The following is a 14,905-nucleotide window of genomic DNA, read 5'->3' as shown; positions in this document are numbered from 1 at the left end:
GTGCTCTTTCATATACTTGATTAATTTACTAAATTGACAGGTCATCAAAGTCTCTTAATCTCCTGGCAAAAAACTAGGATGTAATTCCGTAACTTGTTCTATTTTTAATCCATTCCTGAGTTTCTGATCTCACGCTGACTGCAAGGTGCACACCATAAAACGTGATCACAGTGGTCAGACTGTCAATAAAATACATTTTTACACCACTTGTAACTTGGCTCCCACTCCCAGGTCATTTTTTCTAACATTCTTTCTTTTTAAATACTTCATTTATCCATGTTAGAAACCCTCCCCAGGTGACTAGAAATAAAACACGAGCACAAATGGCTCTCTTCTACCTGTTCTCAGTCTGACTGCAACTCTAGCAGCAAGAGCCGGCCTGTTCAGTGATGGACTCGCTCCAGCTGTGAAAGCAAGCCACATCTATCAATTTTGCTAATAGAAAGAGAATAAAAATAGCATATCCTCAGAGACCCCTTCCCTTAAAGGCTGTCAGCAGACACCTTGACCCATTTTTGCTGTCTGCCAGAACGTACATTTTTTGAGCTAATGTATTGGTGCAATTTGCCAAGTACGATGTCAGTAACTATAAAACTCTCCACAGAGAAAATGATCTCTGCTACCATTCAAGAAGACTGGTATTTTTATCCTCACAATAATCTGCAGTTGTTTAGAGCTGTCCTCACATTATGCAGTATTATGCATGAATAACGTGGGGAGCTCTAGGTGGAAAGTCCGCTGCGATTAGACATGGCTCGCCAACCTTGTCCTGAGAGCAGAACGGAGTTACCTCTCAACTTCGGCTGTTTGCAGCCTTCCTACAAGATTTATTCAGGCTCAGTAAAAAAAACACAAGTCAATAACCCCTACCCAAAAAGCTCTCAGTGTCTCCCGCAACGCAGACAACTCGGAAAAATGGGAAATGATGTATGACCTAAAGGGAGAGAGAAATTCTGAAAGACAGCTTCCCTCAACACTCCTGCACCAAGCAAAGATGGTAATCCATGGCAGACAGCAGGAAAACACAGGGAAGTCGCATTTTTTTTTCTTAGTGGACAACAGCTAGAAATATGAGGAAAAAAAAAAATCTTTTCATGGGGATCATTTCTAATAATTTAAATGAAAATTTCACTTGAGGGGATGGGAGTAGGAAAGTACATATTGTCTTTTTTAAAATTATTTTTTAGCTAAAATGATGTAATTTTTTTGATCATAAATAAAAGGCAAACAGCTTTTCTTTCCTTTTCCTGTGTTTATAAAGAAATTTGTACTGCCTATGCCCTACTTGAACTGCCTATGCCCTGGCTGCACTATGCTAAATAGTATCTTAAGAGGATGTCTAAACACAATTCACGTGAAAACACAATATACAGAGCTGAGGAAACTTCTTCTTTGTATGTTCTTCTTTGTCACTCCTGCGCAGATCCACTAGCTTAGTACATAAAAGGACAATGCAGCATATGCACTTAAAGCACAGTTTCGGTCTTAGATCAGTCCAAATGAGAGAAAATACACTGCAAATCTCTACTGCTCTCCAGTGGAAATTAATGCAATCACCGCAGTTAAAGCTCCACCACTTCTCAAGCTTTTGCATTTTTAAAACACCCATTTCTTTGTTCCTGTACTGCCACTAGGCCACCGGCTTCCCCAGCTCCCTTGTACACGAAATACATTTACTTAATGAAAAACAGTGATTTCTCCAAATATGAATTGTATGATAAAAACTGTATGATGAAAACGTGAAGCAACTCTAAACCTTTTCAATCTCAGTAGACGTTTTCAAATTTACAGTAGATGTCCAGAATAGCTCCCATCATTCCCATGACAAAACATGTAATCCGGAATGGAATTCAGTGTTCCAAATCCAAGGAAAATGAGTCTCTTTTAGCAACTGGAAGATGCTTTCTAAGCCGTGCTACTGCTAATAAAACAGGATCTCTAATACTAATTTATCTGGGGACTTTATTAGAAATAAAAGGTCTTTTTGTCCTCGGAATTACCCAAGGCAGTGCCCCAAGCAGGGTTTGGGAGCTGCCAAGGCCTAACTCCTCGGTTCAGCTCCCTCAGCCATCCCGAAATGAATCACTTGGTCTATTTATGCCTCTGCGGGCGCAATAAATAAACGATAACGCTGCTTCCACGCCAGCTGCCCGATAGCGTTTCCTGAACTCTTCTATTCCGAGAGACGAAGGTTAATCGTCCCACCCCCACAGCTCGCGGCCCGGCTTCCCGCGGGGCTGGGCCCGTCGGGCCTCAGCGCCTCTCCTTCAGCCCCGCGCCGCGACCGGCCGGCAACCAGCCCTGGTACCGACATGGCCTCAGCCCCTCTCCCGGGAGAGGGCGGGCGCGCCGGCAGCCCCCCGACACCGACCGCCCCGACTCTTCCCTCGCTGACCCGCCGCGGACACCCCGGAAGATGGCGGCCGCTATCGCCTCACCCGCCCCGGCCACGCCCACGCGTGACATCACCGCCTGGCCCCGCCCTCTCCACCGCTGCAGGCGGCGGGTAGCCCCGCCCCCCCGCGTGACGCGACGGCCCCGCCCCGGCGCGGCGGGTGAGGTCAGTGCCGTGCGCCAGCGCCGCGCTCCGTCCCCCCCTCCCGCCGCCGCCCGGCCCGGCCGCAGGCGAGGCCCCGCCGCAGAGGGAGCGCGCTCAGCCGCCGCCGCCCCGCCGGGCCCCCGCAGGGAAGGCCCTCGCCGGCAGCCATGGAGCTGGCGGACGGCGTGGTATACCAGGAGGACCCCGGCGGCCCCGGCCCCGCCATGATGTCGGAGCGGGTGTCGGGGCTGGCGGGCTCCATCTACCGCGAGTTCGAGCGGCTCATCGGGCGCTACGACGAGGAGGTGGTGGCCGAGCTGATGCCGCTGGTGGTGGCCGTCCTGGAGAACCTGGACTCGGTGTGCGCCCACAGCCAGGAGACCAGCGTGGAGCTGGAGCTGCTGCGGGACGACAACGAGCAGCTCCTCACGCAGTACGAGCGGGAGAAGGCGCTGCGCAAGCAGGCCGAGGAGGTGAGGGCGGGCGCCGGGCCCGCGGGCTGAGGCGGCAGCGGAGCCGGTGGAGGGCGGGGGCCCGTTCCCGAGGCGGGCGGCGGCTCCGGGCTTCCTCCGTGGAGGCGCGGGGGGGGGCTTCCTGCCCTCGGGGCCGCCGAGGGTGGGGTGCTCCCGGCACCTGGGCCCGGCTCCTGCCCGCTCCCACGCAGGGAGAGCCCGGGCCGGGGGAGGGGGTGACATGACAGTCCCGTGTGAGGGGCCGGGAGAGGAGCTGAGGCCGCGCGGTGTCTCCGTGAGGAGCGGCGGCGGGGAGCCTGCCTTGCTGCGGTCGGCAGTCCCTGCCCGCCCCGCTTGCCCGGCCTCCGGCGCCGCGGAGGAGCCGGTCGGTGCCGCTGCGGGCAGCGCGGTGCGGTCTGTGAGTGCAGCCCGTGGCAGAGCTCGGCTGTGCCCCCCCTCGGCCCCCTCCTCGGCCTGGCTCTTCCCGCAGGACTCGGAAATAACCCACCTGAAGCGCTGCTCTGCCCGGCACCGGGGCCACGGAGGAAAAGCAGCGCTGCTTTTGCAGGGCCAACATGGAACCGTGCCCTGGCTGTGCCGCTCTTTCACTTTCCCTCCGGGTTTTCTCCGTGGCAGGAGGTGGATAGTCCATTTCGCATCAGTTGTAGAGGGCATTCGGAAAAAAGGGTGAGGAGGCATTGCAAAAAGAAATGGAAATAAGTGCTGTTTAGACTGTAGTTCCTCAAAGTTGATACATAAAACCTGCAGTCAGCAACAGGTGGTGCAGACTGTTCAGCAGCATAAACTCTTTAGGATATTACTACAAAAATTAAAAAAAAAAATCTCTAAGAATTACTTCAGCATAAATAAGCTTGCGAAGCACTATTTTCTGCAAGATTATAAAGCGATACAATAGAAAGCGGCTGTGCAGGATAACTTCCTCCAGCTCATTGTCTTGCCAAACTCCTGTAGGATATTGGATTGACAGTATTATCTGTAATAGAACAAGCCATCTTATAAGTCTGTTTCTAGACTTCGTGTCCTGTGCTTACCTCTGTTGTTGTGCTTACCTTCTAAATGTTACCTAAATCAGAAAAATAACAACACTGAAGGTAAAGACAATATTGACAACGAAAACTTAATTTGAAAAACATTAGCCCTGTGCAAATATTTGTATACGTTATGGTTGTGAGTGAGTGAAAAATGTTGTCTGCAAATTGTTCCAGGGCTTCAGTAGTTTGCCACAAAGTAATGTTGTGGGAACAGTGTCCCCCAGGCTCTTGAACCAACAGACCATTCATCTCCTTGTCAAACAGTTGTTTGACAGAGCTGTATGGACTTCAGTCTGGGGACTGTTGCCATAAAGACTTAATCACTAATTCTGACACAAGCTGCATGTAAAAGGCATTTTTAGAAAACATATTTTATTTTTATTAAAAGACTGATAAATGTTTTCTGAACTAGTTCATGAGAAAATCAGTCAGGCTTGATACACCAGCAACATTTGTCATGTTGGAAAAAAAAAGGCAGGCCTTGGGCAGAGAACAGAAACTGTAACAATATGATAAAATAGAATATGGTATTAACAGTGTTATTGTGGCTCTTCAGGAGCTGTACGTGCTTATACTGACAGCGTACTTCACTCTGATCTCCATTTCTTTATGTCATGATAAATTAACTTGAGGGGACAAGGATTATGCAGTCTAAAAACTAGTACTCATGCTGCAAGACAGCTTACTGATGCTTTCCAAAGTGCAATTAGATCAAAGACCATATTTTCAATTGTAAGCGCAAAGGTCATCTTTTTGGTATGTGCTGAGGTCAGTTATGTTGTACATGTGTGAAAATGTCTGTCATAGATAAAGCATGGTATGTTTATGAGAGGTACGTGTTTTATTCAGACTTGACTTGCAACCATTTTTTTTTTGAATGTTGGGACAATCTGATGGGTGCAGTACGGTTGAAATGAAAGGAACTGTTTTACTTGTAAAACAAGTTACTGGTTTAGTGCGTTTCTTTGGTTGTGGAGGTTGTTTGTGTAATCTGTTAGCAAAATCGAGAATTTTGAGCTACTGAGTTAAATATTCCGTATCATCTGTTCTGACTGTCCTGAAGAATTAGCTTCTTTTACTTTCTGCTTGCTGTTGTAAGAATTTTTATTTGCAGTAGTGTCTTGATGAATATTAATGGTTTACTAGTTGAATAGGAATTTCTTTACACCATTGTCCTAATTTGCCTCCTTTATTTCCTTTCCTTAAGAGCCATTACTAAAGAAGCATCTTGAAAGTTGTTGCCTGTGGACTTCTGTTATAGTGACATTAAAAAAAATATGATTTCAGAAGTTCTGGGCCTACTTCTTAGTCCTCTGGGTAAAAGCCATGGTCTTTTTAATTGCTGTGAGGTCACTTGTCTGACTTTTAATGTGGTGTGTTTTGTGAGATAGCTAAAGAAATAGAGGAACCAGCTATTCTGCTGTTCTGCTTACAGTTCTGCATAACTTATCTTCCCACTTAGTGAATGTCAGGCAGCATGCCCTGCCGCAAAGAAGTGGGAGAGGAAGAAGGATTTGGGGTTCTGCTATTTTATACATTAATATATTTTACTCTTGTAGAAGTGTACTGCTGTATACCCGGGGGTGTGTGGCTCGCAGAAGGGGTTTTGTGCGGACTTGGGAACAGGATCAAATCTACTCTTTTTAGCCATGTCAAGCTGTCTAGTACATCTTCTAGCTTTTCTGCTGTTGGTGGGATTAAGCTGTTCTTGAAAACTAATGTTCAATACATGGTTGCTACTTTTGCAACCATGAAGCAGGGTTTACCACCATGAGAATTTGTTTAAGTTCTTCCTGTTCCCAAAATTAACTTTCTTCCTTAGGATTGTATGTTAAATGAACACTCTGCAGTAAGAGTTTAAGTATTTTTTATTTATATGAGAGCAAAATCGAGATCCATTATACAAAAAGCCTGCTAAAATAGTGTAGAATTTGCTTGGTTGTTTTCAATTACATGTATTTTTATCTACCCCAAGTCCAGCTGAGCTGCCTTCATAGTTAACTTTGCCTTCTCCAGGAAGAACATGCCATTGGCTGGAGAGCTGGCATCACCGCAATAAAAGTTGCTGAGGGACATGTCATAGGGTGATAAAGGCTGCCAAGTAGGTGGAACCCGGACATCAGATACACTTGGTATTGCACCTGGATCATGTGATGGGAAAGCAAGTTTAAACATAAGGAAGCAGATGATGACATAAATATAGGAAGAAAGGTTTGATTTGGATAGTACTGTGTTACTAAGTGATGAAATGGTTATGTGCATGAAAGAGGGCTCCAAATGTGTGTGTTGTGCTGTTCCGTTGTGTAGTCTCAGTTCATGTTTGTTGTAATGATTATTGCTGTGAACTTGAAGTAGATTTAAAACTGATTACATAAAGGCTTCTGAATCTTGTTTGTGAAGTACCTTTTCATACTTTTTATTGGAGGTCTTTAGGAACAGGTTAGACAAACGTCTTTCTGAAATGACATAGTTGATACTGCCTGGAGAAAATGGGAAGGATTAAATGGGAGTTACCAAACATAGTTCATGAAGGTTTCACAAGCTTGGATTTCAGCAGTAGGCACATGCGGGAGGCAACGTGCATCATATCCTGTGCTTGTACCTCATGATATCCTAATCAAAATTAGGTTCCAGATATCAACATGGAGCCTCAGAGCCTTGAAACAAGATGACCTTTAAAGGACTGTTCTAGCCGTATCTTCTATAATCTTGTGGTCTGGTTGTTTTAAAGGCAGGTTGGTGTCTTTCAGCTTATTCTTCTGAAAAAAAAAAAACCCCAAGCAAACAAAAGAAAACCCCTCATTTCTTGTTAGAGTTGTAAGATATGACTTTGTGGCCTAGACAGGATGTCACTTAAAATGAGGAAAGCTAGATTAATTTTTTTTTAAATGTCTGCCTTGGTATTTTGTGTAACCAGTAGCTTGGGTTGAAACGAGAATGTCTAGTGCCTGTATGCTGAGTGGCTAACGTGTTCCTGCATATGCTGCTGCATTTACTTTAAACAATGCAGGTGATGTGCAATATTTGAGTGTATCGTCAATGTAAATTTAAAAATAAAATAAAAAGTCTTTTAATATGGGTGCTCAACCTGTCCTTGGCGGCTGCAGCGGTTTATCTGACTAGTCCTTCCATCATAGTCATACAGGCTTAGTCAGGATGAGATGACCAATTTCCTGGGACTCAGCCTGTGTTAATACTACGAGAGAGATGAAACCAAATAGAAACATTCAAAGTCTAAAGTACTCAATCCATAATTTGATCAAGTATAGTTTTCAGCAGAGGAAAAAAAATAATAGCCCATCTCTAATTATAAAAATATTCTGAAGAGCTGTAACTTAAATTCCAACTTTAACAAAATGAAGAAAAATAATCAAACCATTTAACTTTAATACAAAACCATTTTTAATAGTTGCAGTTGAAGAACTTTAGAGGAGATGTAAAATGACATCTATCTTTAGTTCATGAGTAACAATGACATTGATGGCTTTGAACGGCTGTTTGTTCAAAAGTATAGTCGCTGACCTTTTGCAAGTTATGAGACATATCTGACTTTGGGAAATCATCAGAGAAGCAACTAAACAAAGATGTTACAGTTTTATAATTCGTCTTTCATGTTTTCCCATGTTTAATGTAACAAAGCATGTTGGTCTTTAGCCCCAGTGCCAAGTTTGTGTCAAACTTTGAAGCCCTTTTTAAAAAGGGAGTCTGCTAAGAATAAGCCAGACATGACGTGAATCTTTAATATAAAAGGGGCAAAACTCATGTATCATTTACTACAAAGGAGACATGAAACAAGTTTAAAGTTTTAGTTTTTCAGTATTATGTTGACAAATTAATATTCCCAAACTTTGTTTTGAGGGGGTAGAGAGACTTTTGCACATCTGTCTTTCTGAAGTGAGAGAACTCATCTTAAATCCCTGAACCCAAAGCAGCGCTACCTGGCCTGCCGTCAGCTGTTTCTCAATTGTTTCATGATTTAGCTTCAAGCAGAGTCATATGAACACCATGCCTAGTCCTGTGATAGCCATGGAGAGCTTATCTGAAAGGAACTCTTGTTCCACTTGATAGTTTTTGATGCATTTCTACATCTGAAGTAATTTTTAAGCAAAACTTCTGATGACCTTGTTAAGCTGAAGCTCTTTTTATAGGGTTATGAGTTTCTACTTTTTTTAAAAGCTATAAAATACATTGGCTAAAACTTAGTAGTAGCTTATTAAAAGTTGATGTGTGAGCTTTTGAAGTATTTCTCCCACTAAGTTTTCCTAGCAATACATAGGAAAAAATATATATTTGCATCACCTATAATATTACTATTTTTAAGTTGCTGCCTCCTCTGTCTTTTTGCTTCCATGTGGTACCCAGCTGCAGCTTTCTGACCATGTAGCTGTCTTGGATGTTTGTTTGTGTTTGGTTTTTTTCTGTGAAGGCTTCTGGTATGCTTTTCCTCCCTGTATGATGAGCCTTCTGCGTAGCTTGTGTCTGTGGCCTTGCCTTCTCCTTGCAATGCAGAATAGAGAGAACTACATGACCTAAGACATCTTTGGCTATTAGAAGTATTCTTTGTGCTACCTGTACACACTGAATTTCTTATGGTTTTGGTTAAGATAAAATAGCAAAAAATACGGTTTTGAAACCGCTATAATGATGCGTTGGTAACTTCAATGTTATAAAATGTAAGCACTCATACACGCATCAGTGAACTCCAGAATATTGTGAGAAACAATTTTGGTACACCAAGGTAGCAGAAAGATGATGGTGATCAGCACAGTTGCAGAGTGTCCGTGAATAGTTTTCTATGCAGTTGACAGATTGTAGGAGATGGTTATGAAGTATTTGATGAAGACTGTGAGCATTTTATAATCTATCAAATGATAACAGAAATTGGGTAGGAATGAAAAGATAGCATGTAATTTTGGATGCAGTGTTGGCAGGCAAGTGTGTGAAGTTACGAACCAGAGTGAAATAATTCATATTTATGTTAGCCAAGCAAGCTTCTCTGAAGTAGTTGTCACTTAGTTGATAGCAATTACATAGAGCAACCTAGGTGGGATGCTTGACTGATGGACACTGGACTAATATAGTTAGTGTCCTTGATGTTTAAATGTGGGCTGCAGATCTGTTCTGTTCTGGAAACCTGCTTATACCCCTCCTTGCTGTGAAGGGCTGCTGCGTTGTTTCCTACATGCTGCTTCAAGTGAAAGTCTTTTTAAACCTAGGAATGACTGTAAACCTGTTCCTCCTCTGTAGAGAATGGACTTCACTCAGGCTTTTCTTACAAAAAATCTGTAATTAATTGTTGAGTCTAACTTCACCTTTTTTTGTTTAGAAATTCATTGAGTTTGAAGATTCTCAAGAACAAGAGAAAAAGGACTTGCAGACCAGAGTGGAAGCATTAGAATCACAAACTCGACAGCTTGAACTAAAAGCAAAAAACTATGCTGATCAAAGTAAGTAAAACATGTTACACTTCCTTTAAGTTACATTAGTGCATTTTAAATTTCATTCTGTAAAATTATAATACATATGCTAAACAACTGTGCTGTCCATTTCCCATATTTTGAAAGATAAGTGTAGAATCACAGAATGGTTTGGGTTGGAAGGGACCTTAAAGCCCACCCAGTGCCACCCCCTGCCCTGGGCAGGGACACCTCCCACCAGCCCAGGTTGCTCCAAGCCCCGTCCAGCCTGGCCTTGAACCCCTCCAGGGATGGGGCAGCCACAGCTTCTCTGGGCAGCCTGGGCCAGGGGCTCACCACCCTCACAGTGAAGAATTTCTTCCCGATGTCTAATCTAAATCTCCCCTCTTTCAATTTAAAACCATTACCCTTGTCCTATTGCTACACTCCCTGAACAAGAGTCAGTCTCCACAGATAACTAGGTTTAACTCTTGTGCAGGTTTGTTTTCCTTAGAATTAAGGCAAACAAATGAGATCCAAGCCTGTGACTCATAACCTGATTCTTTTGGTATCGTACTTGTTTGGGTTTTTTTCCTCTTTGACCATGCTATTTTCATGTTTAGCAACTTTTGCAGGAGGTATTTAGAACTTATTGCCTTGTTTGTAATCATAAAATAAGCTAGTTTTCTTCCCATTAAACTGTTGTCTGTGCTAAAAATAAATGTAACCTTTGGGTTTCGAAGCACTACTGGGATGAGAATACCATTGATGCTGATTCTCATTAGCTTTGGTATAATTTTTGCTGAATTACTTATTTCTGAGGCATTTAGTTTTTACAGGAAAAGAGGTGAGGAAGAACACTTCCACTTTTAGAGGTGTTCTGTGTAATTTATGAAAACCTGTGTAAGTTCTGGAAAAAGATAGCAATGATCAGTTTTCCTGAAATCCTGAAAGTTACAATGTGAATATATTGTAGCTTAGATATTCTGCTGGACTGCTTCTTTTCCAGGTACATGGTCATTGAATGAAACTTGATCAACAGTTTTTCAGCTTCTGGTTGAATAAAGTTTAGAGGAAAAAAAACCCAAACACCTCAAACCCACAGCAGTCTTATCTTCTCACTTCATCTCCCCTGCCCCGCAGTCTTAAGTTGAAGATAAAAGACCTATGCTGCTAACAATGGATTCATTTTTTTTTTTTGCTGTGAGTCTGTTAAACATGCAATGAGGGTTATGATTTTTGTTTTCATTTAACCTTTTTAGCACAGTATAGAAAATAATGATCAATATGAATTAATGTGAACATTTTGTCATGCTTCTAAGCTAATTTCTATTGACATAAGACTATCGTGTCTATCGATTACTATACAGCTTTCATTGCTAGGCCATACAGAAATGTAAAGTAAGAATAGATCAAGCCTGATAAGGTTGAGATAAGATCAGTTTCCAAAAGCAGAGTGCCAGTTGTCAAAACAGCTCTTTTTCACTGTTCTTTCTTCCTTTGTTTCTACTTGGCCACTTTTCATGCCCATAATGCAATAAGTCATAGCTCTCTTTTTCAATTTACGGTATAATAATCTTCCTGTAAAGTGTAATTTTCAGTGGCGTGAGTCAGTCTATAGCAGGGTAGGAGTATTAGTGCGCTCGTGTTAAGATTAACATAGGTGGCATGCAGAGGTGAATCTTTCCAAAACTTGAATGGTTTAGAAACGCTGTTGGGAAATCTTAGAAGCATGTACTTCAGGTCAATTGCAGTTAAAATATTCTTGGATTCTGTACAGGCTGTGATGGAGGAACATGTCAAGCAGTCTTTCCTAGTGAAAACCGGGATGATTGATTTATATGAGTGTATCTTTATAGATCAAGTCAGGCTAAAATGGGTAATTGTAAAGCATATTGTAGAGACTCGTATCAGAAATGCTGTGATTCTTGTGAATGGAAGCGTGTCTGAGTGTTCAAAAGCATCAGAAGAAGGGAAAAGAAAACATTGGAAGGAGAGTTGAGTGGTCTGTTTTGGTAACAAAGGACACTGTTTCCAGAATGCCCATGCTCTGAGCCCACAGCCCAAACAACTTGTTAACAGGGAACCCTGTACTCTGACAACAGGATTATGGCACCAAGATTGCATTGTGTCATATAGGCCATTATTTTTTCTGTTAATACAAAAAAAGTACAAATTAGTTGCACAAAAAAGAAAAATCATTTGGATTCCTGGCAATGTATGTGGCACTATACACAGAGTTTCTCTTATAGAAATTGCACTTATATACTGATGTACATAATGCCATTTTATGTTGTTCTGCAAATCTGTTTGTGTGACATTCTTTTTTAGCCTTGAATATTAAGCCTTCAATAATATATATATGATTTTAAGCTTTTAATTACATTGTGTGTGTGTATCGTATTAATTAAAGTATTTGCATGAGAAACTGAATTGTAGAACCATGACTGTTGGCCAAAACTGCTTGTTTTGGTAAGAAGTAGTGTTGTTGAAACAGTTATCATAACAGCATGAAGTTAGGGTGATAGAACATGTGACTTTTAAACAGTTCCAAAATCGTTTTATTGAGGGGGGAAAAACCTTTTGTGGTAGCAAAAATGTAACTTTGGAGAAACAGTAGAGCTCTGTTGAACATTGAGTTTTGCTTATGATTTGGGTTGATAACTTGTCTGGGACAACATGAAAGACTTATGAAGATTTGACGTGCTGCTGATGCCGAGCAAGATCAAAGGGGACATAAACACAATTGTTGAACATCTAATGAACATTATGCAAGTGAACTGGTTTTAGTGATCTAAATTTCTAGGGTGTGAAAACCATACTGGTGTACATATTTGCGAAGTTGTCTGACTCTACTGCATTATCTTGTTTTCTAGGCAAGGTGATTTGTTTGTCCTACCATACCAAAGATACCAATGTGTCACTTGAATTCACTGGATGCGGCTACAAGTCTCCTAGCTATAATTCTTTTTCTCTTCTACTTCCTATACTACTGTCCATGGATTTAAATTAGCCTGTGGTATTGCCAACTGTTACCATATCAACATTCAAAATAGTGGTAGTGTTGTCATTGATAATGGGGATTGCAAATGCCTGGCACAGAGCAAGTAAACAAATAAAACCTGGCTTTGCATTTTTGTGTTGGAGTATAGAGTCTGAGATGGCAACATCTGTTGATGGTATGATTAATAGTTTAGAATAGAAAACAGGTAAGACGCGATCCCATGCAGTACTTTAATTACAAGATTTTTTGGTTCTTGTGGAGTACTTCCTGTGCTATATGTGTTTTTCCTGACATAAGCAAGGTGTGTGAGGACAAGTTTTGTCCATTAAAAAGCTTCGACTGATTCCCTTGAACACCGTCTATCCTGAGCATTTAGTGAAGACTAGTTAGCGTTGGGAGAGGGTAGCTCTTAAGTTACATGGTAAGGTTCAGCATGATTGTGCTTGAACTTGCCTCTCAATCAAGTTGCTCAAGAAGCCGTAGTTTTGTTATGTCCTGAATTTTAAGTGCTTGTTTTTGCAGTCTTGGTGATCATCACGCTAAAGAAAAAGGGAAATATTTCTTTGCACTCAAATTTATCGTGTGGGATTACGTTCATAGCCATGTATTCAACCAGCTGGGTTGGAATAAATCTGAAATTAAAGTGAAATAAGAAGCTTATTTTGTGTCAACCAGTTACCTAGTTCCTGTGGTTCACTGACTTTTTTTTTCCCTGTATTACAAATTTAAATAAGTTGCTGTCAGCTCCCTCCTAGGTGAGTGAACTGCTGTACTCTGCCCTTTCATAGGAGGAAATGGAAGGAGGGAGAGCTGACCTGGTGGCACTGCTGGGCGGATTGTGAGCCACAGTAGATGATGGAATGCTGAATGGCAGGGGCAGATGCGCGTGGAGTTACTACTCTTGCATGGTATACAACACTTGCTCCCGGTGTTTGGTGGATTGTGGTGATTGCCTAAGTCAAATTTGCTGTCAAAAAATGGTGTGACATGTTGCATCCTGGGATGCGAGGCATAAGGATTTGCGACTTCTGTTTGAGGACAGGAATGTGCTGCAGTGGTGTGGCTCTTTGGCCCCTCACCCGTGTCCTCATCTCGTTTTGCACTGCTGCTCCTCTCTGTAACCTTCCGTGGTTTGCCTCTGCCCTCGCGTTGGGGCGTGTTGGTTGTCAGCATTACCTCTGCAGGGAGGTAGGTGCTCTTAGGGGCCTCTGGCTTGTGGAAGTTAAAGCAAGTTAAATATCACAGAGTTCCTTGGAGTTTTGTCCAGGGACAATATTGGTACGGGCAGAGTTTTCAGAAGCTGTTGCTATTGGTCTTCGGCAAACTTTTACTGAGTGTGAGCAAACGTCTCATTTTGGTTTTCACTTAACTAGACTTTTATGGTTTCTTGTTTGTTTGTTTTCTCAGCAGCAGAAGGCATCTCTGAATATTGTGGAGGTGCACCAAGCATGGAAATGCCAGGCTTTCAAAAAATAAAAGTTAACACTTCAATTCTTTTCTTCACCTTCCCTTCTGCTTCCATAATGTGTCTGAGGTTCTTTTGGTATAAACACTTCTTACAAGACCTTGAATATATCTGACTTCCACATTATTTCAAGTCTTTGCTGTGAGGGTGGGACTCCTAGCTCTGCTTGTAATTAGCTTGTGGCATTAGAACATTTCAAATTTCAGCCTTGACTCTGGAAAACCAGGCACTTAGAGCTATAAAAACTTGTAATAGCAATACTCAGCTCACTTGTCCAGCAATGCTCCATGAGGGAATATGATACTACTTTGGGTACTGCTCCGTCTCCAGTTGCCAAGTGGGGTAAGTGCCTTCCAGCGCCCACATAATGTACCACTGAATTCTGTGGGGGCTACGGAGGTTTAATTTCTTTCACTGTCTTGCCTTCCTTTTTGGGAATGTCAGTTCTTTTTTATGGAGTAAAAGATGACTGTGGTATATTTTGACTTACTACAGGAACGGAACAGCTTTGGAGGATGCTTTCTGGAGGAATCATTCTCAGTGTAACTTATTTACGAGAGAATCTGAAAAACACGGTGTCTACATGGTTGAGGTGCTTTCTGATGGAGGTGGTAGGCTGTGGGAGCTGAAAGACTTGGTTCCTTTTCTGCATCTGCCTAGTGCTGAAGTACAGCCAAAGCGATATACTGCATTTGACAGGACAACCAAAGCAGAGATATGTTTCTGTACCTCCTAAATTTACCAAACTTTAGCTTTGTAATTTATGCTCAAATTAGATTATATTTGGGGAAAACTACATATGTGAAAAACCACCACGCCCCCCCCCCAAAAAAAAGAGAAAAAACCAAACCAAGAAACAACTCCTGGTCTTCAGAGCTGCAAATGTTGACGCAAGTGTTGGGATGATTGTATTTCCCACATCAGGTGACATCGTGCAGCAGTTGATATAGCTTGCTGTAGGTTTTATTTGGGATATGAGACAAACGTTTTGGCGGCT

At 42.4% G+C, this 14,905-nt stretch overlaps 1 protein-coding gene across 4 annotated transcripts in view; it reads left to right on the top strand.

Annotated features, from left to right (window-relative positions):
• The first annotated feature begins 2,545 nt into the window (after nucleotides 1-2,545).
• Nucleotides 2,546-14,905, top strand: part of SPAG9 (sperm associated antigen 9) — a 63,212-nt gene continuing 50,852 nt past the window's right edge. For all 4 annotated transcript variants that reach the window (XM_074607223.1, XM_074607221.1, XM_074607222.1 and 1 more), the window contains exons 1-2: nucleotides 2,546-3,012; nucleotides 9,370-9,490. In XM_074607223.1, the coding sequence (XP_074463324.1) occupies nucleotides 2,707-3,012; nucleotides 9,370-9,490 (427 nt within the window). In that variant the 5' untranslated portion in view covers nucleotides 2,546-2,706. The remainder of the gene's footprint in view (nucleotides 3,013-9,369; nucleotides 9,491-14,905) is intronic.

Source organism: Larus michahellis, chromosome 14 (genome assembly GCF_964199755.1).
Source record: "Larus michahellis chromosome 14, bLarMic1.1, whole genome shotgun sequence".
NCBI classification, from domain to species: Eukaryota; Metazoa; Chordata; class Aves; order Charadriiformes; family Laridae; genus Larus; species Larus michahellis.
This window is presented reverse-complemented; position numbering and strand designations above follow the sequence as displayed.